Genomic DNA, 22,254 nt, shown 5'->3' on the forward strand with positions numbered 1-22,254 from the left:
TCAAACATTTGATATAAATGAATTTGAATATTTTTTTCTATCATAGAAATTAGACTGAGTGGAATAAAAAATAAAGTAATTTTCTCGGCAATACCCACAAAATAATTACACTTACAAATATTACCATAGAAATAAAATAATTTCATTTTATGTGTGTCAATCTCGAGATCTCCATATCACTGAAACAGTATAATATCCATAAATTTTATCTTTTCTTTTTTTATAGACCGAAAAACTTTCTGCGAAAATAATTCTAGAGGTTTCATTTCCCTCTGACCAATCATGAGATGAATATAATAATGCGGAATTTCTTTTAATATCAAATATAAAATTGTAATGCGTGACCTAGAGGCTCAAATCAAAGGGGAATATTCACGTGTCGTAGAATCGGAAATAAATTAGATTTATTTCAACATTTTCCAACGAAATTCATCTCTTTTGTAAGAAAAACTTACTTTGAATAAATTCATTCAAATTTAACAAAAAAAAAAAAAAAAAAAAAAAAAAAAGAAAAACTTTTTTTTTCCGACAATTTTATGTCGAAGAATATTAATGGGTAAAATTTAAACAAGATCTATCGGTTCTCCGCCCAACTTTATAAACCATTAATGAAAAAAGTCAATTTCTTTGGCGCGCCCCTTATATATTATATATATTACATAATGTATATGTTATCCATGCATAATATGTACAATGTACACATGATATACGCGTCCAAGTTCGGGTTATGTTACAAGTGAAAAAAGTTTTAGATTGTTCCCGAAATAACTTATCCGACACTTTGGAAATACACATCTGGGGCAATAGGAAAATTTGTAAAATGTCGGAATAAATCTTATAGCAACTGGGTCGTCGTAAAAACAATCCTGGTACCTCTACCTCTACCTCGAGTTCTCCTTAAATTCGAGCTCAAGCTCAACCGTGTGTTATGTAGCTTCGTGACTCGGTATAACCTGCTCGGGATAGCATTAAAGATTGTACATATAATACATTGTATATATAAAATATGTATGTGAATAAATAGACGTATATGTAGGTGGGACTACTAAAATGTGCATGGGAGCGTCCGACCTAAACGACATCGTCACTACTTAAATGTTGCTAGCAAACTTGTGTTCACATAACAAGGCCATACCTTACTCGTACCATTACTACTTGATAACTTTTGATTGTTCATATTTGTGTGGTTGTACGAATGTGTGTATCTTTATATACGTATAAAGATGAAAAGATATGTTATATATCTGTATGGGTTTGGGTATATAAAGATATATGGGCACAATAGTGTGTAGAATAGTAGGGAGTAAAAGTAACGGTGCCAGACTCCCCGGTAAGAAGGGTGAGAAAAGAGCGAGAGGGAAATAACGAGCGAAGTTGTATGATATGTGAAGGCGCCGCGGATGCGCGAAATTTTATTGAGCTTTTGGCAAATAGCTCGGAAATAGAAGAAAAGAATTTAATATTTCTCTCATTCATTCATATAATAAAAATGGTATAAAAAAGTTTTTTTTTTTTTTATTTTATTTTTTTGTCGTCAGATTTACTAGATTTTTTGGGCACTTTCAGGTAATGTGATCCGGTGAATTAAAAGGAACAAGTGTGAATAAAGTAGACTGTTAAAAAATAATAGTTATGGTAGTAGTAATAATAATAATAATAATGATATAAAGAAGTTGAGAGTAATTTAAAAGTTTGAATAGTGCGAATCTACTTATAGGATGGCACCGGTGAGAAATTAATATTTATCAAAAGAGAAGAGGACAGTTTAGGCTATAAATCAATTGCCCGTGTATGCAATGCATCTGAATAGAGGAAACTGCGTGGGAGGGATGGAAAAGGTTGAGAGAGAGAGAGAGAGAGAGAGAGAGAGAGAGAGAGAGAGAGAGAGAGAGAGAGAGAGAGAGAGAGAGAAAGTTATGCATTTGGTATGCATAAAATGGTCCCAACCGTCTACTATTCCCAACGCCCATCTCACATTTTGTGGTCTCACCGACGTTCACTTCCTCTAACTCTATTTCCCGTATGCCAGCTTTGTAATATTCCAATTCATGTATAGTATTGCAATACGTGTGTACTTTATCTCGAATTAACGCGTTCATATTTTTATTTTTATTTTTATGTTTTTATTCCTATTTTCCTCTCCGGTCGGATTTATATAAAAGTTTTAATAAAAATATGAGACAAGTATCAGAGTATAAAACAAAACTATAAATAAACACACCGGCACAATTATTCCAATTATTTTTATCAGCTAATCCAATCTCACTTTCTTGCTTCGTGCTCCAAATAATTTAACATACTGGATACATCTATCATAGTCACACTGTGAATAAAAAGAGTAAAAAATAAAAATAAAATGTAGAAAAATAAATAAAAAAGTAAACAACACAATAGGGTAAAAAAGAGCTGAATGAAATATCGATTAGTTGTTGGTATAATAAATAAAAAAAAATTGGTAAAAAAAGGTTAAATGAAGAATAGGGAGCGAGTAATCGGGTGACAGATGACATAGGTGCAAGAAGTTGTCTTTAACAGTGTCACCGTCTGTAAACCCAGAGGTAGATGACGACTACGGGTTACGAGGTACCTCGACGACGCCCAAGTGACTGCTTTTAAACCGTCTGTGCTGGGGCTGATTGATGGAGTTTCCTTTAGAAGTAAATTGCATCCGAGTGTAAGGTAGTTTGAGATTTCTTGTGAAATATATAAATGACAGGCTACGCAGCATGCACACGGTAGACGATATTATTTAATATTAAATAAAAATGAATTCATAAATGTGTTGGATTTCTCTTACGGTGGCTTTGTTTCTTCTTTGTTACATTACGTAATGTGTGGCATGTAATATATAATGTGTTTTTTGTAAGAACGTTCATACATCAAGCTCAGTAGGTAACAAAAATTTTTATTTTTTAGTTCTGACAAATTTAATCGTCTAGTTATTTGTCCTTAAAAATTTTTACAATTTCAGAAAATTATCAATGATTAAAAATTGAATTTTTCGAGTCTTATAAAAAAACAGAATTTTTTTGTGTTTAAAATTATAAAATTAATATTATTTGATTTATGCACTTTATAATATTATTTAAAAAAAAAATCAATTTTAACAATCTAAAATCATTTAAAATAATTTATTTAAAATTATTTTGGTGAATTTTTAAAAAAATGTAGAAGTTAAGTCAAATTGATGATTAATTTATATTTAATAAAATTTTAAATAATAAAAATTTATAAATTATTAATACATTTAAAAATTTTTTCAAAGTCCGAATAACTTCGTAAAATGTCAGTACTTATTTTATTTGACTATAGCGGAGCGCATGAACGTCCTTAATATTTATTTTTATTAAAAACTTTTTGTTTTTCAGACTGATGAAAACAAATACGCCAGCGAACAGAAGTTTGCTCTGAAAATAGTTGTTAATAAGCGGCTGAGAATTATAGCTCTGTAATTCGCATATCAAAGAGGTAACATTAACAGCCTAATTCATCCCTAGAGCACTTTAACGATGCTACCAGCTAGCACTACATCTCGGAGCCTTGTTCTTCCTCCTTCTCGATCGCCTGTGACTCCTCTACTGTTGAGGTATACGGGCTCTCCTCCTCTACTTTTACATACATTTATATGCCAAAGTTAGTTTTCAACCGGTATACCTCACCACGAGGTAAACGCCCAGTAGAGACTTATACAGCTACCACACCAGCCACTGCCCCGGGGAATATATATATATATACGCGAGATTTTTGTCAGCAAACAATCTGCATAGTTTTACATATATCTAAAGGCCGTCTAGTTAAACGTATTATCAAAATCATTTTCATCTATTCACGCTCTACATTATACTTGTTATTAAGTGTTGCTACAATTATGCGCTGTAAAAAATTACCGGTGGGGAAAATAGCTTCTGAAAATTTATACAATTATCTTGGAGTTGAATTTTTTATATAATTCAATTTACAATTTACTTTTTGTAACTACTGATATAATTATTTTTTAAATTTTAATTAAAAAAAAAAATCTTGAATAATTTAAAAAAAATTACTCTAAATGTACATTTGAAGAAATAAAAAAATAAATATTTGTAAAAAATAAAAGTAAATGACGACAATTTGCGGTGAATAGGAAGTAGGAAGCTGGGTAAATGGATTAGTAAATTGTTGGGTACATATTGCTGAATAAAAGCGTCAGTATGAGAAAATGTGGTGAAGCCGGTGGAGAAGGAAGTGAATATATGGAGGAGAATAAAGAGGAATAGAAGCAAGTGCCGGTGATGCTGGTGGAGAAGGACAAGTAGTGGCATGTGAAAGGTAGGTGAAGGCAGTGGTTTGTGGCGAGATGCGGTAAGCGACAATGAATTAATCGCCGTGAACAATGCGAGCTTGGTCCAGAACTCAGACCAAAATCCTGCGTCATCTTTGGTCTACTCTCTCGCAAGCTTCACCGAGCTTGATTAAACCTCCTAATCCTAAAATCCCTAATGCCACAAACTACAATCGTCTTAGTCTAATCCATTGTTTTCATTATGATACAACAGCATTACCAACAAAAATAATAATTATTATCATTATTTTAATTAATTAATTGATAATACACCCAAAAATATTTGTTGAGTTATAATAATATTTGTGTTAAAGATTTATATCTAAGTATATTTAAAAGACAAGTTATCTTTTTATGAGTTTATAAGTCTTAAATAAACTTAATACTTCTCAACAGACAACTTTTTGCGATAAAATGTGGATAAACGTTTAAAAGGTACAGGAGAATGTCTCCTAATCCTTTACCCGGAGTTCAAGTGATAAATTCAGTAAATCCCTGTTCAACCAGAGAGACTTGCAGTAACCCATCCAACCTCAGCCGTTACTGGGCAACTTGGTGGAAGCTTGGTTTCATAGGCGAGAAGAAGATGGTGAGACATAACTCGTATACTCACCACACTATATCGAAACTCTATTTTACGAAATAATAATATTTTTTGGTACATTCTATTTTTAAGCTTAAACGATTCTGTTTTATTTATAATGCTTCCTCATTTATCTTTCTTTTTACTTTTTAAACAATAGTCGTTAATGTAGTCTTTGTTCGATAATTCGAAAGGTACTAACACTTTGTTAGAGTTTATTTTTTTTAACCCATAAACGAAAATTAAACAGAGGAAGAAGCCAGAAAAATAGTACAAATTCCTCGTAAAACGGTGAGTAATTAAATAATGAATGGAGTTTGTCTAGTGCATCAACGTAATTATAAATTAAACCGTTGAATTTAATAGACAAAGTGTGTATAATAAAGTATTCAGACTTACCTTGGGTTTCCACGGAGAGCGGCATGATGTAAAGCATTAAAACCGGTATTGTTAGTGCGAGTAATATCTGCAGCGTGGTCCAATAACAACGTTAGCATGTCATCTCTTTTCTTGGAAATAGCGTCGTGAAGTGGAGTGTCTCCTTCAGCATCCTGAAAAATCAATACATTTACGAGTTTTATAGTATGTCTATTTTATTTTTACAACGTACTTACATTTATATTACGAACCTACGATAACGAACTAACATTTTATTTTGTTGTACTTTAAAAGTGCTGTGACTTGTATTTTATTGTTGGGTAATAAGTTTAATAATAGACGTTATAAAAGAGATTTCATAGACTGAGTTAAATAATTTATGTATTGAATTAAAATTATTTTTTATTAGTTTTCCTATTTTATTTTATTAATATTTATTTTTACTTTTCATTTTATAATATGTTATTTTAACGATCTGAAATTTACTAACCTGGAGGCTTGGATGGCAACCCAATTCCAATAAAGTTCGTACAACACCTGCGTGCCCTTTATTGACAGCGATATGAAGTGCAGTTTGACGTCGTTTATTCCGGGCATTCAAATCAGCTCCTGCTCCAGCTACCAACGCCATTACGCCAGGCTCATCTCCAAATGCTGCATGATGAACAGCACGATCACCATCTTTGTCCTAAATTAAATTTATAAATTTAATTCGATTGAATTATTCATTATTATTTAAAACAACAAAAAGTAAATATAAAGTAATATGCATATGCATATGCAAATTAGATAAAAATATAGATACCTCGATTTCGACATCGGCCTTGTACCGCAATAGTATTTTAATAACATCTAGATGACCATTGTGACTGGCAGCTTGTAATGCCGTGTGACCTGAAAATACTCCATTGACATCCGCGTCTAAACGTTTCAGGCATTCTTCACTCTGTACAGCGTCGCCATTGGCAGCGGATTTAACGAGCTCCTCGTTTACGTCACCCGACACATGAGTCTCAAATAATTTTTTCAATAAAGCTGACAATCGTTCTAAAAGTAATACACCATTTATTAAATATAATAGAATAAATAAAATTTTTTATTTTGCTAAACAAACAGAATTTTAAATAGTTTTCAAACCTCCGCTATTATTTCCAGGCATACTTCTATCGCTACTGGCAACTTTAACAACCGCCTGAGGATTATACGTCCATGAAGTACAACACACTTCGACTTTCAAATCACCGTCGTGATATATTTGCTGAACCCGCCCAATTTTTCCAAGAGTCTAATAAAAAATCCACCCAAAAAGCATAAATATTAAGATAAATAAATATTTATAAAAGAAAACTTCCGAATAACTTACTGGGGACATTGCTTCTGCCCATTCGCCATGACCACGCTGTAGCAATTTAATTTTTTCCAGATCATTACAAATTTGCACTAAATCACCAACAGCAAATGCTTGATTTTCAGTAGCGGTACTTGTACCAGCAGATACTGGGGTTTGAACTTTAGATAATACAGCTGGATTAAATGTCCATCGATTACCGCTGGGGTAAGATACAACGATATCGTGATCTTCATCGATGCTTACAACAGTACCGGTTGTACCAAGGCACTCGAACATTCCATCGGTCCAGCTGCCATGTCCATGCTGCAGCGACTGTACTATTTCTAATTCCAGATCAACATTAACTTGATCGCCAATCTGTAATCCGTGTGGCCCAGGTCGTCCAGGACCCTGTTCTCCCAGCAGAGGTAAATGGTCCCGATAAACCGTTTGTCCCTTCGCGTCATTTACTACTTTAAGATCAGCCTAAATCAATTATATCAATAATTAAAATAGACAGAAAGATAAAATTAAATTTTTAAAACATATGTTTTCGACTTACCATTCCCTCAAAGCCGACTCTGTACAAATTTTTAGCTCCATTATCCCAAATAACGTATGCAGCAGATCTAGGACTAGCAGCAGACCAATCTTGTATTTCATTAACTTTACCTCGTCTGCCATTACCACCGTCTTGATCTTCCCATTGCCAATCAACACCTCTGACAACTCTGGCACCAGGAAATATTCCTCGAATTGCGATCTATTTTTACACAATAAATATTTTCAGTAGTTAGTTAAAAAAAAATTTCAATAACCTTACGGTTGTAGAATAAATAAAAATAGAATTAACCTTTTTACTTTTTCTTCTTGGCTCCAATAACACTCTCTCACTACCAGGAGTAGTGATACGATAAAACCTATGTCTTAAATGATGTTTATCACCATGATAACAAATTGAGCATAAATCATAGTTCCCACACTCAGCACACTTCCATCTGATACCAAAAATAGGCTGTTGTCTGCACGTATCGCACATGGTACCGTCATGTTTAACACCAGTGGTAGCAGAATCCAATATCCTTAAATCGAAGGCTCCTGAGCATCTATAATTAGCAGCTGTGCCGTTATCCCACACAACGACGACTTCTTCTGGTGATTCAAAGTTTCTAACAGTTCCTACATGTCCTTCCCCACCGTCCTAGTAAACAATCATCAATAATTGTAAATTTAAATAAATAAATCAATGCATTTTGTAAAATTTAAATAAATATAAGTAAGTAATGGGTCTGGTCAATTATTTATTAAATGTAAAATAAATAAACTAATGAATTATTTATTTAGAAATCCTAACCTGTTTGCCCCATTTCCACTCAGGACCACGAATCACTCTTGCACCGACACCTTCCATCATAAATCGCGTAGTACGCGTACCACTACTCGTACTTGCCTCCATTATTATATTACAATAATATATTTACGATCTACAAACTATCAATCTAATGAACGTTTGACGTCTTTACAATAAGTCGAAAACGGCATACCCATTTTGTAATACAGAATAAGTTGACCATTATTGTTATTATTATTGCTGTTGACAGTATATCTATAACTTTAGTTGGAAAACTATATAACTAGCGCCACGTGACGGATTAGTTAATATATTTTTGCGTTTTACTTAAAAAGAGAAACTTACGTGACCTACCACAGAATCTACAGGTTGTTCATAAACAATTTCTATTTTTAATACACCTCTTTTAATAAAAACAAATAAATTCAAGTCAATATATTCATTTTTATCACAAATATTATTTCTTGAATAAACTATTTTTATGAAATCTTTAAAAATTTATTTTTAGTCTGAATCAAAATCTGTATCAAATAAATTTTCTTTTCTTCATATTTGATGAATGTTATATAAATAAAAATGAGAAAAAACTTAAAAATAATGAAATGATTTAGCGAAATTTAAATTTTGTTGTTTTACCCAATAAAATTACTGGCTCTGCGCATGATCAGTTGATATGTCAAAGTGACATTGACCTTTTGTTTGTTATCAGTTGCAGTGAAATTCATGCTTTTGAATTTTACAATTTTTAAGACCTGAAATTTGAAAATTTTCATAATTAATTAGTGTTGAAAATAGTAAATTTATATTATTGCAATTTAGCGTTGAAAAAATGGGAGGATTCAAAGATATTTTAAAAGATCTAGGATGGGATAATGGGTTTCGAATACCGGTTGCTAACGAAGATAATAAACAACTTGAACAAGAGGTAAATGTCGCCTGATAAACAAATAATAAGTTAATTCAATAATTATATGTAATTTGAGATACTACTAGGCTGATAATAATTACAATAAAAATTTCAGTAAAACAAAAAATTAAATTCATCTATACAAGATATCTGATTGAAAAAAGTCATTTATTCACAATGATATTTTTCTATTTAATGCAAATATTTTAAACCCAAATATTGATATTTTTTATTTAGGTTGATTATTATAATTTAATACAAAAATATAAATATTTTTCCAAATTTTTTTTCTGTTTGATTTATATTTATTTTAAAACCAAATTATCTTTATTGATCTATTGATAATTATTTATTGAAACATTGATAATATTTCAAGTAATAATCTTCAAAATTGATATCGTTAAAAAGTAATTGATTTCCCGACAAAAAAAAAAAAACAAAACAATTTAAATTACAGGATATAAAATATATAAATTTTAATTATTTTATAACTTGATTATTAAAGTCAAATGTTTGAATAAATTAATTTTAATCCAGATTTAGATCTGATTTTTTAAAGCAAATCAAATTTCTTAATAATTGATTTAAATTTCAAATAAATTTTTCAATGGTGTAATTCATAATAAAAATTTCAAAATTACACATCTAGAAATTTAATATTGTTTATTAATTATTTTTAGATTGAGAAAAAATTAAAAATAAAAAATGAGTTGACAACGGAATTAGAAAATAACAAGAAACGGATTGATTCAATAGATCAATATAAAAGAGATATTAAAATAGAACACACATACAACCAGAAACTTTTAACGGCTTATGTCGCTCAATACGAAGCCGAGAATCATTACGAGAAGTTATCTGAACACAATGAGGCATCTATTGAAAAAGAACTTTGTACACTTGAGAAAGAAAAAAAAGAAACTGATGAGCGCATTGCCGGGATGAAAAAAGAAATCAAAAGGCTGAAAGAAAGTCTCGATTTTTCTAAAGATATTGTCTCTTTGAACAAAACTAAAATTTTACAATTGGAAGAAATATTAAATCGTGATGAAGAAAATGAACAGTTATTGAAAAAAGTTGCTAAATTTGATATGAAAGAGTTTAAAAAACTCGATCTCAAGAGACAGAAGTTGATGAATGAGCTGGACGTGTACAGGCGGTCAATCGTAAGAATGATCGATGAAATTTACGAAAAGGAAATCGTGTTAGAGAGAACGGCTAAATTTTATTCCCAAGCATTAGATTCCAGAAGACAATTGATTGAGAGGTGGACCCAAAGTGTTTTAATTTTACGGCAACGCGACAATGACATTCAGAAAATTATCAAGGAAATCGAAACTCTCAGATCCGCGGATGTTGAAAAATTGAAAATATTGAATGAGTCTGAAGAATTTTTAGAAACTCAGGTTAATTGTAATCGACTTCTGGAGTACGAAATCAAGCAAGTAGAAAAAATTGTAACGCGAGCTAAAGAAAGGAGAATGAAACTTGATGAAGATGTTGATGTGTTTAATCTGGAGTTTAAAACTAAGCAGAGAATTTTGAATGAACTGGAACAGCAAATTAAAAATTTAAGAATTGATATTAAGGGGTTGAGAGCAAGTATTATAAATAAGAAAAGACAAATTCATGATTCGGCTCAGAGAATTAATGATATGAAGTCTAGTTTGACTAAAGTTAATACTCAGAGCGTTAATGTGGAAGAGAGAACGAAGCAACTTGAAGAAATGATTGAGGTTCGGTTAATTAGTTTTAATTTATTTACTGCATGTCATGCATGAAGTATTAAATTCTAGAAATACAAATGAAAAATTGATGTTACCTGAAATTTGAAGTTTTTGAAAATTTTACTTTTTACAAGAAGTATTTAAGTGATTGATGATTTCAACTTTGAAAATTTAAACTTCTCCAATTAAACTTGTAAATTTAATCTTCAGTCATTTAAACTTTTGTCATTTAGTATTTTGAATATTTTATTTCTTATGTAATATACTCCAATCGTTAAACTTCATTTTACAAGGTTCTTCGGGTATAGAATCGATTATAATTCCTGTAAATAAAAAAAGATAATTAGTTATATCAATAAATATATTTTTTTTATTTAATATTTATTTAGTAATAACTTAACATTTATTTGTTTGAAGGTTGAATAAAAAAAAATAAATCTCTTTCAGAAAGAAGAAAAACGCAAATTATCTATTACAAGTGAAATAAAACGGTTTCAAGGCTTGGTTCTGAAAACAATGAACAAAATAAGTCGTTTAAAAGCCGACAGAAAAACTATTGAATTGCAAGAACAGGGAGAATTAAAAAAAATCGAACAATTCACAGCGTGTCAAGTCAAAGAAGAGAAACAATTGGAGGAAAAAAAAGAGGCTGCTTACAAACTCGATATTTTGCTTCAGAATCTTAAGATTCGTCTGGGTAAAAATAATAGCGTGGTGGATAAAGAGGAGTTTGAACGTATGCAAAATGTTATTGAGGGATTACAAGAAATGTTGAATGATAGAAAAGAAATAGCCAAATTGCTATATGGTCAGATGATTAAGCTTGAAGTAAGTATCATGATTGTAAATATTGTCTTTAAATTAAAATAAAGGGAAATAATAATTTTGCTTGCTAATGTTTTAGAATGAAATAAAAAAAGTTCAAGGTGCATTGGAGATGGATCGGGACAAAATTGAACGAGTAAAAATAAAGAAACAGAATCTTGAATTATTAATGCAAGGTGGTGAAAAGCAATTAAAAGTATCGGTGCGTGTTAATGAAGAAAAACAAGTAGCTGAGAATATCATGGAGCTACGGGTTACTCAAGCGGAAGAATTAATGAAAAGCACTGGAAATCGAGTTAATAATTTGGAACAATGTCATGTAAAAATTTGCGCTGTAAGTATTTTTATTTTACAGTAATTGATGATTAACTTGAATTGTCTCAATAAAGTAAATATATTTTAATAGGCAATGAAGGAAAGGATGACTGAGCTGAAAATATTAAGAGAAGCATTGAATTTAAAAAACAAAGTCGCTATGACTGAGTGTTCTGAACTAAGGTCTTTAATTAATGAAAAACAATATCAAACTTTGCATCTCCAGTCGCGCTATGACAATATCATGGCTATGTCTAATGTTGACGGAACAGATGGTATCTTACCTGCGACAACTTATTTGAAGATACAGAATGCTCAGTATAAGTATGAGTTGCAAGAGCAAGGCGATAAATTAGACGCAACTATCCGGAAAACCGAACAAGAAATCAAAAGTATGGAGAATACTTTGAAAGTTGTCAATGCTTGTAATGACAAGTACAAAATGTCATTGGGGCCTGTTGACGATGATAGCTCTAAGCAGACGATCCAGAGTGAAATCGATCAAAAAATGTGCCTGGTTGCTGACAAATTGAAGAAGAAAAAATCTCAGTTAAATCTGATGAAAAATGAACTCACGGTAATAGTTAAAACTTACCATTTTTTTATTTTATTTTATCATTAATAATTATTTTTTCGTCAGCTAACACAAGAAAATTATAAAAAAATACTAGATGATCTGAAACAAATTAAAGAAGAAAAGGAAGGAAGGCACGAAACAGTTGCGATAATTGAAAGACAAACAAATGATCAAAAAGGCCGCTTGACTAGAGCTGATATGAGGTTAAAGAAATTGTATAAAGATATTCAAAAGCTATGCGAGTGTGCCAATGATGACATTATCATTTTACAAGAAGTTTGTTCTATTCTTTAGATACGTAACAAAATAATTCAATTTGTATTCTTACTCTTGCTCATTTTTTGCAGAAAGACATCTCCACCAGAGAAATAGAAGAACAGAACCTCCTCGGCCTACAACGTATCACTGAGTTTACTATTCGTCACGTAGAAGCTGAAGTATACGTTAAAAAATTAATAGCAACTAAAAATATTGTTTTACCTTGCGCTCAGCACATCAAATTATCTCCAGCGCCAAGTCTATGTGACAGCAGTCGAAGTTCTTTGTCTTTTAATCAAAGTAAAAAATGCCAGAGAATGAAAGTTTCGTGAACGTAACTTTTTTAATTCATCCATCTGTTATCTTTGAAAAATACAAAGATAAATAAATTTTCTTATTCTTTAATATGAAATTAGTATATTGTCATTCAATTTTTTTTTTACTTTCGAATTTGTGTTGCTGTGTCACTTGATATACACATAACATTAAAGTTAATAGCTGTCACTTGACAAATTTTTAATTTTATTTAACAATTAAATTAATTCTAAAAAAATTATTTTTAAAAAAATTGCATTTTTAATTTTTGTATATTTCTAAATGTCAATTTTTTTCGTATTTTTGCCTTAATTTATTTGTTAATAAAAGTTCTAAAGATTATTTAATATCTGCTAAGTTAATTTTCATGATATACATGCAATACATCTTACTTGCAACGACCTCGTACTCGAACCGCCATTTTGATTTTTCGAATTTGGTATTTAAGACGAACGCCATCTGTCGACGTTTTGTAGATTAAATAAATAAAAATAACAGTGTTGTTATTGATCATTGTTATTGTTGTGTGTTATGTCTTTGTTGTGTTACGTTAGGAAATTACAAACGGTAACAAGTGAAAAAATGGCTGATACTACTGTTGATTTTTTGTGTCAACAAAACACTGAAAAAAAAAATATTACAAACAACGGCAATAAATCTAATAACAATGGGACTGAAGCAGTTAAAAATAAAATTGACGACCAAGATGACGTTCATGAGTTACTTAAAAATATGTCTAATTTTGAGGTAAAAAAAATTTTGCGAAATAATGCTACTCATAAGCAAATAGCCATTGAAGGTACTTTCAAAGGTTGTGATGGAAGTGCATTACTTGTTCTTGAAAAAAAAGGATTTCCTGAGGAACAATCTTTACTCGAGCAAGGATTTTTAATGTTGAAACTACAACAAAAAAATATACCGTAATGATATTTACAGAGGTTATGATTTTTTTCCGACTAACGAATTTAATGGTAAGTTGTTTTATTTTCAAAAGCATTTTGATGATGTATAAAATTTTTTTTAAATGGAATTAAAGTTAGATGTCACTTGACAATTTTTTAATTTTTTTAACAAATAATTTTGCTCCAAAAAATTATTTTTAAAAAATTACATGTGTAGTTTTTTAAAATTTCTAGATGTCAATTTTTTTATAAATTTTTTATGAGGGTGAATTTAGCAGACAGCTAATTTTTGAGAATTTTTAGATTAATTTTAACCTAATGGTTGTAAAAAAAATCTAAAAAATTGCATTGAAAAAATTTGTGAAAATTTCCAAGTTCATTTTTTTATTTTATTTCTTCTGTAACAAATAAATTGTTTATAAATTATCAAAAAATTATCAGATGTCTGCCAAATTCACACTCATAATTTATTTGTTACAAAAATTCTTAAAATTATCATCTATCTGCTAAGTTAATTTTCTTTTTTTGTTTTTATTTACTTGCAGGCCTTAATGCTACTATAACATATCCTGCTACGCCTAAGCATATTGAAAAATTCACTCAACCAGATTTTTACACAATTGAAGAAACTCCAGAAATTTACAAAAACGTTACTTACCCTTCTATATCAAAGCAATTATCATTAAAGGTTTGTAAACATTTTTGACTTAGAAACTGACCTTTAATATTTTTTTAAGTTAAAATTTTGATTTGCTCTTTTTCTAGTGGGTTGACAATATCCTGGATGGGACAGCAGAAGCTGATCGAGTAATTTTTAATGACAAGGATGAAAAAACTGGATTTGTGTTGGTAAAAGATTTGAAGTGGAAAGACGGCATATCAAATTTGTATTTGATTGCTATTACTAGGTTGAAACTTACATCAATTAGGGAGTTGAGCGAATCTCATCTTCCTTTATTAAAAAATATCAAAGAAGCTGGTTCAAGAGCTATTGAAGCAAAGTATAATATACCGGCTAATAGATTAAGAATATATTTTCATTATCAGCCTTCTTACTATCACTTGCATGTTCATTTTACTGCTCTTACTGTTGAGAATGCAGGTATGTCAATTTGTGACTTATAATGAAAAATTTATGAATTGAAGAGAGCGAAATTGATAAAAATTTTTTTTCATTAGGTACGCTGGTCGAACGTGCACATTTACTGTCAACGGTGATCAATAACATTGAAATGATGTCAGATTATTATCAAAAAGCTACACTGACATTTAGAATTTGCAAGTATAAAGCATATAAACCTTATGAAGATTACCTTAAAAATGGAGCTAACGAAAAAGAAAGCACCGAAGAAGACGACAGACTGGCGAAACGTCTAAGATTATCTGTTTGAATTTGTATGACTATTTTACTTATATTGACTATAGAATCTACATAAAGTTTGACTTTGAAAAATTTTTTTAAAAAAAAATTTTTATGAAAAACGTAATTATTTTTAAGAAAAAAATGTATTTTTTTAAAAAAATGATATTAGTAGACGATTGCATAATAATAAAATTACAAATGAGATTATGTTCGTCACACATTTTTCCATACCCTTACTATTAACTTATGATAAATCAGCTTACTCACAATACCGGAAACGTAAATATCGTCAGGAAGTGAGTCACCACATAATATGATAAAGTTGAAAGCGTGCCTTTCGTTTGTTGTTGCGATGTAATAGCATTATATTCTTTTAACATAAAGTGATATTACGAACAAATAATATAAGTGTTTAAAATATAAGTATACACCTGCGACATAAAGTACATGTTCCACCTAACGGGGAGTTATGTTTGGCAGTGATTGATACTTAATCATTTTGACATCGACTTTTATGATACATTTAGTTTTTTTTAATTGACTATTAAAGATTTCGATAATTTTTTTAAATTTCTAAATGTCAATTTTTTTTATAAATTTTTTTTGCCATAATTTATTTTTTACAAAAATTCTTAAAATTATCAACTATCTGCTAAGGTAATTTTCATCACTGAAACGCGAAATTGCATTCAACTGTAAGGAATCTAAAGAATTGATTCTACAAATAAATAATTGAATGAATAAAAATTTTTTTTACATTTAAAAACAATAAATTTGTATTCAGAATACTTTAACAAATTTATGTGTATGAGCTCTTAATGCATGCTCATTCGGATTTACTAAAATTTTGTATCATTTATATGTAAAATGACTGTCAGGAACAATTTGAAGTGACAATTACAACGGTAGAATTTTGATTTTTAGAACCTAATAGAACATCTACCGGTTCGCATTTGAGATGATATTCATCACACATTTCTTTGTATCCCCACCATTAATTTAAGATAAGTCAGTTCGCAGAAACTTCTCTGAAACCTAAGAATCATCACAAGATATAAGAATTATCAAATAATAAGTTATGGTGGAGGCGTGTCTTCATCTGTTGTGACTAAAACAATAACATTGCATTCTTTGTATATCATACAAGGTACCTCAGACGAAAAAATAAATTCAATACTAGTGAGTTAGTCAACTCATACAGTTATATTATTTTTCATTGCTTACATTCAAATAAGTATGGTGTTTTTTCATGGCAAAAGTTTTAAAATAATAATTAAAGATCCGATTGAATCAGCCAAAACTCGTTTGTTATAATAGTTCGAACAAATAATATAAGTATTTAAGAAATAAGTGTACACCAGCTTCAAGATGAAAATATTTTAGCTAACTGAGAGTCATCTCTTTAGCGGTGATTTTTACTAAATCATTTTGTCATAGAGTTTTATGAGATATTCAGTTTTTTTTATTTTTAATTAACTAAGAAAGTTTTCAATAATCTGGTGAATTATTCATAGTGTTATTGTTATTATCATTGTTGCTATTATTATTGTTTTTATTCTTTAACATCAATAGTCTCTCAATTACTTTTTGATAAAAAATAAAAAAAAGTTTTAAAGAAAAGCATAAAAATGGAAAACGATTACATCCAAGATATCACAAGTTTTAAACTTACTAAAGTTCTGGAAAATTATGTTCATGAGAAAAAATAGCAATTAGTGGTAAATTAAATAGACGCAACGCCATAATTGTTCTCTCGAGAAAATGTTTTTCCAATGATATTTCTCTATTGAAACAAACAATTTTTAATAAAGAAACAATTGTTACAAATAAAGGTTGTAATGAAAATGAAAGACATTATGAGTTTACTCTGACGAATGAAACTAACAGTAATTAAATTTTTATAATTTTTCTGAATTTTATATTCTGTCAAATTATAAATCGCGTTACTAATGCTAAAAGGGCGTATAAAAAAAATTGTTTTTTACTCTAACTGATCTAAAAGTGTTTATAACATAAAAATAAAAATTTTTTTTGCATACGCCCTTTTAGCTCCAAGATAAAAAAATTCTGTAGCCAAAAGCGCGTATCATTTTTTTTTTTAATTATGATTAATTATAATTATTAGCCTTAAAAAAATTATAAGAAAAGTTATAACACTAGTAGAAATAATGGCTCTCCTACTAATTTTATTTAAAGAGAATGTGTATTTGATTAAAAAAGAAACGAAAATATCAATTTAGCTAGGCATTACTTCGATGCCGTCTTTATAGAATGTTACTGTTAGTTTGGTTTTTTTTTTTTTTTTTTTAAATTCAAATCCATATTCTTTTTTAATAAAATGAGTTGAAAAGTCATTGTTTTTACCGGTGTTATAACTTTTTTTTTAAGGCTAATAATTAATTATGGTTAAAAAAATGATACACCCTTTTGGCTTAACATTTTTTTTTTTGTCTTAGGGCGTATAAAAAAAAATTTTTTGTATTCACTTTTCTTACAGATCTTAATGTTTCAAACATTTTTAAGTTGGTTGAAGGAAAAAAAAATTTTTTATACGCCCCATTGGCACCTTTTTAGCATTAACAACGCGAAATCTTATTATTCATATTAAAAATAATCAATTTAAATTTAATTTAAAGGTGTAAATGCAACTATAAAGTGCCCTGTTATAGCAAAAGACTTTGCTCAGTATAGAATACCTGAATATTGGTTCATTGAAGAAACTCCAGAACTTTATGAGAACGTCACTCTACCTTATATGAAGAATTTAGTATCAATACAGAATATCGATGTTTGTAAACTTTTTCATTAACTAAACTATTTAACTACTTTTTAAAAATATTTTTACGAAAATTTTTTTTTCTAGTGGGTCTACCGTATATTAAATGGTGAAAGTGAACAAGAACAAACACTCCATATTGATAAAGATGAATCAACAGGATATGTATTAGTAAAAGATTCAAAATGGCAAAGCGAAGAAATTTCAGAGATGCATATTCTTGCCTTTACCAAACAGAAACTGATGACAATTCGAGAGTTGAATGAAACTCACCTTCCCTTACTGAAAAAAATTAAAAAAGAAGGCACCGAAATTATTACAAAAAAGTATTCAGACGTATCAGCTGAAAAATTAAGAATATTTTTTGTTTATTTACCATCGACTTTTCATCTTCATGTTCATTTCATTACCGATACTGCAGAGGCCGCAGGTACGTTCATTTTATATATTTTTATATTTAAGATTATTTCTAAAAGCCGTATTTAATAAAAAAAATAAAAATTTTCGGCAGAAACCTTGTTGGATCGAATGCATTTGTTATCTACAGTGATCAATAACATTGAATTAGTGCCAGACTATTATCAAAAATCTACTTTAGGAATTCGATACTGTTCTAAGCATTTATTTGTTCCATATCAAAAGTATCTCGAGAGGAAAGCAACTGTAATTGACCCAAAAACAGAAAACGATGAGTCTCAAACCAACGAAAATGATTACGTTGATCATTCACTCATGTTTCGTATTAAGAAGTTCATTAATCGTACATTTTATATCTAGGCCAATAAAATAAGAAAAGTCAGAGATTACACGTTATTGTCGGCCGAGGCGAAGCCGAGGTTAACAAACATATCGCGTTACAGATGTCATAAGGGCGTATAAAAATTATACGCTCTTATGGCACCCAGGAACCGCAAAAGCGTATAATAAAAATTCCGTTTTTTTTCTAAATCCAAAAAAAATTTTTGTTTGAAGAAACATTTTTTTCGCTTTTTTACACGTTTCATACAAAAATACGTTAATTCCAGAAAACAAATTTTTTTTATACGCCCTTATGGCTCCCGGGACCCGACTCGGATTCCATAAAATTATTTTTTTTTTGGGAACCGACATATTTTCGTATGAAACGTGTAGAAATTTAAAAAAAATTTCTTATCCGCCTTTATGGCTTTTAACCGGGAGCTTTTGCCGATATACGTCCTTATGGTATCTGGAACGCGATGTGATCTGAGACCACTTTTTACTGACCATGGTGTGTATACTACTTTTCGGCTGGACGTAGCCGGAATGTGGCAACTTCGTCTAGCACAGCGACCAGAAAGTTGTCACATTCCGGCCGGAGGGTAGAAAATATTTTTATATTTTATAACTATTATTTTAAATTTCAAAAATATCTTGTTTGTTTTTATCTTATGCATTTCATATAATAAAATAACATTCATGCAAGATTAAGCTCTATCACTTTCAAATTATTAATCTTATAAATTATTAATTTAGTCTTCTTACATTTTTTAACAATTGATACTAATATGTTATTGTATCTTTATTTTTATTACGGAAGATGTTAATAAAATACATAATTACTTTTGAAAAAAATATCTACTTTTTTCTTTTTCGTTTAAGAAAATAAAATTGTTCAGTAACACTTGTTTTGATATAAAATACAAGCAAAATTCTTTAGTCTATAATAAGTTTCGATAATTGTCGCAATAAGACTTTTTTCATCTTACAGTCATTACAGTCATCACTTATCACTTATATCGATATCTTAACTATCAATTTCAAGTAATTTTTTTTCATTAAGTCTACCTTATGATATAAATTGTTGCAATTATCGCAAGCATTTTGAAACTTTATACGTCTAATACTCCAGTAGTGGAAGTATATTTTTAAGTGTAAAGTTGCAAAACAATATTAAAATAAGTGCTAATATCAAATTATATTATATTTAATTAAAAGTAGAAAAAATAACATTTTTTCACTACTTAAAGCAAATTAAATTTTTTTGCATCAAATAAAAATCATTTCATAAAGTAATTATAAAGCAAACTGGTTACTTTTTGTTTAACGTAAAGAAATATTATTTATAACATTATATGTAATTTAATAAAACTAAAATTAACAGATATCAGTCAATTTAAAAGTTTTTTTTTTAAACAAATTGATTATAATTCAGAAAATAAAAAAAAATCTCTGTGTAAATTTGGAAGAAACTGTAAGGAATTTTTTTTTATCTATATTTTTTAGTATAAATGTAGTTTTTAAAAAAAATTAAAAGATTCAAATATCTGCTGACTTTAGTATTATTTTAATTTAATTACTTTTTATTCAGCATACTCAACAAATCATAAAAAATAGAACAGCAATGTGGAGAGAATAATATTAATGATCTTAGAGATATGTCGATATTCACGCTAAAAAAAATTTTATAAAATAATGTTACGGAAAAAAAAGTAGCAATTGAAGGCGAATTATGGGTTCGACAAGGCACGGCATTAATTGTTCTTATAAGACAATGTTTTCCTGAAAAAATTCCTCAACGAAAAAATGATTTTTAGTAAAGATACAAAAATTAAGTGTAAGAAGGATAATAATAATGATAATCAAAGTCATTAAACTTTAACTCCAACTAAACAAAAATTTAACAGTAAGTACTTGAATTTTTTCTGATTTTAAAATTATTGTACTCAATTATAAATTTTGATAATCACAAAAAGTATTTATTCAAATGAAGGTATACATGCAAAGGTGATATTTCTGGCTGGAACAATAGACACTGCACCGTTTGAAAAGCCAAATTATTGGTTTATTGAAGAAACTCCAGAGCTTTATTTAAGCGTCACTTTACCTTTTATAAAAAAAAGTATACTAAAAAAAAAAAAAGGAAAAAGTTTGTAAACTTTATCAACCAAATTATTTAATTATTTTATATTGATTTTCATAAAAATTTTTTTGTATTAAGTGGATCTACAATATATTTATGGGTGAAACTGAAAAAAAACGAGTAATTTATCAAAGCAGATATTCTATATTAGTAAAAGATTCAAAATGGCAAAGTGAAAACTTTTTAGAGATGAGATTTATTGCTTTGTCATGGCAAAAATTCTTGACAATTAGACATCTCAATCAAACCTTCCTTTATTAGAAGGAATAAAAAAAGACTGTGAAAAATTTATCGAAGAAAATTATAAAGTACCAGTTGATAAACTGAAAGTTTATCTTAATTATTTACCGTTTTTTTCACTCACTTTTCTGCAGCGAGAGCAGGTATATTTTATACAATTGACTTGATAAATTAAAAAAAAAATCTGAATTTAGATTTTTAAAATTATGATTCAAAAAGATAAATAAATAATCGAAATTTTTTCTTAGAAGAACTAGTGGATCGGGCACATTTGGTATCAACAGTGATTAATAACATTGAAAAGATGGGAAATTATTATCAAACAGTGACTATAGGAATACGGCTTTGAAATTAAACAGCTGATGGTGATTAATTATAAGTTTGAATGTACTAATAATGTTAACGTTACTGAAGATAAATTTTATAAAATTACAAAGAATAATTTTTATTTTTATAGCTGTTTAAATATTAAAATCTAAAGTCCTCACAATTATAAAACATTTTGAACAATCAACTCTTGCTGTGTCGTGTCCTTCTTTCAATCTTCTGTCTCCTCTTTAATTAACCATCCCTCTTCAAACCTTTAATTAAACGTTGTTTCTATCGAAATGCAAATGACTGGAAATTCAATGATGTGTTATTAATTCTAATCGTCTAAAATTATTTATAATCATTCTCGTTTTATTAAACATTTTATAGGAATATTTATGTACATAAATTATCAAAATTTTCAGTCGGTCGCTAGGTGGCGAATAGAACGGTTGGATAAAGCGCGAGCAATAGTAATTATTTATTAAATATTACAAAAAAAGCGAAAATAATTATAAAAAGGTGAAAATAAAGAAATTAAATAAGTGAGTAATAAAAAAACAGGAAAAAAAGTGAAAACAGATAGTGAAAATAAAAGAAAAAAAAGAAAAAAAGTGCGAACAGAAAATTTTGAGGTTAGAAAAAATGGAAAGAGGGAAATACAATACGAGGAGCAAAAGCCAGTCGGACATAAGGCGATTCAGTTTGGCAGAGAACAACTCAAATGCAGAGGAGATAAAAACAGGTAAAAATGACAAGTCAAGCGACAAAAATGAATCAAGTGAAATAAATGATATGGATGAAACAATAAAGGAAGTAGTGCCATTAGTTCATAAAGACGCGCAGGGAGACAAAGATGGCGAAGAGGAGGGAAAAATAAATGGCGGGAAAGACAG

General features: G+C 29.2%; 4 protein-coding genes across 5 annotated transcripts in view; 3 read left to right on the forward strand and 1 right to left on the reverse strand.

Annotated features, from left to right (window-relative positions):
* The window catches only part of Mib1 (E3 ubiquitin-protein ligase mind bomb 1), a 55,965-nt gene extending 47,787 nt beyond the window's left edge, over positions 1-8,178 (reverse strand). The window contains exons 1-8 of one of the 2 annotated variants that reach the window (XM_074256327.1): positions 7,967-8,178; positions 7,466-7,813; positions 7,175-7,375; positions 6,646-7,098; positions 6,420-6,567; positions 6,088-6,329; positions 5,773-5,970; positions 5,304-5,455 (exon numbers count right to left, since the gene is read on the reverse strand). In XM_074256327.1, coding sequence (XP_074112428.1) covers positions 5,304-5,455; positions 5,773-5,970; positions 6,088-6,329; positions 6,420-6,567; positions 6,646-7,098; positions 7,175-7,375; positions 7,466-7,813; positions 7,967-8,068 — 1,844 coding nt within the window. In that variant the 5' untranslated portion in view covers positions 8,069-8,178. The remainder of the gene's footprint in view (positions 1-5,303; positions 5,456-5,772; positions 5,971-6,087; positions 6,330-6,419; positions 6,568-6,645; positions 7,099-7,174; positions 7,376-7,465; positions 7,814-7,966) is intronic. The other variant, XM_074256328.1, reaches the window with a different exon arrangement.
* A 505-nt stretch (positions 8,179-8,683) lies between these two features.
* LOC141536623 (coiled-coil domain-containing protein 39-like) lies at positions 8,684-12,923 on the forward strand. Its single transcript, XM_074257270.1, has 7 exons — positions 8,684-8,888; positions 9,551-10,606; positions 11,045-11,425; positions 11,502-11,756; positions 11,829-12,314; positions 12,378-12,590; positions 12,662-12,923. The coding sequence occupies exons 1-7, from the start codon at positions 8,793-8,795 to the stop codon at positions 12,902-12,904; spliced, it is 2,730 nt and encodes a 909-aa protein (XP_074113371.1). The 5' UTR covers positions 8,684-8,792; the 3' UTR covers positions 12,905-12,923.
* Positions 12,924-13,418: 495 nt separating this feature from the next.
* LOC141536624 (m7GpppX diphosphatase-like) lies at positions 13,419-15,359 on the forward strand. Its single transcript, XM_074257272.1, is given in 5 exon segments — positions 13,419-13,786; positions 13,788-13,858; positions 14,335-14,477; positions 14,555-14,891; positions 14,969-15,359. Coding segments are annotated over 5 exon segments (1,131 nt in total). The 3' UTR covers positions 15,181-15,359.
* A 1,421-nt stretch (positions 15,360-16,780) lies between these two features.
* LOC141536007 (m7GpppX diphosphatase-like) lies at positions 16,781-19,506 on the forward strand. The gene is made up of 5 exons (XM_074256203.1): positions 16,781-16,811; positions 16,853-17,038; positions 17,789-17,940; positions 18,016-18,358; positions 18,440-19,506. Exons 1-5 carry the CDS (start codon positions 16,781-16,783, stop codon positions 18,703-18,705), a joined length of 978 nt encoding a protein of 325 aa, XP_074112304.1. The 3' UTR covers positions 18,706-19,506.
* Positions 19,507-22,254: the final 2,748 nt, after the last annotated feature.

The sequence above is a fragment of the Cotesia typhae genome, unplaced genomic scaffold, assembly GCF_013202065.1.
Source record: "Cotesia typhae breed Kobodo isofemale line unplaced genomic scaffold, CoteBio_Ctyphae scaffold_152, whole genome shotgun sequence".
Classification (NCBI taxonomy): domain Eukaryota; kingdom Metazoa; phylum Arthropoda; class Insecta; order Hymenoptera; family Braconidae; genus Cotesia; species Cotesia typhae.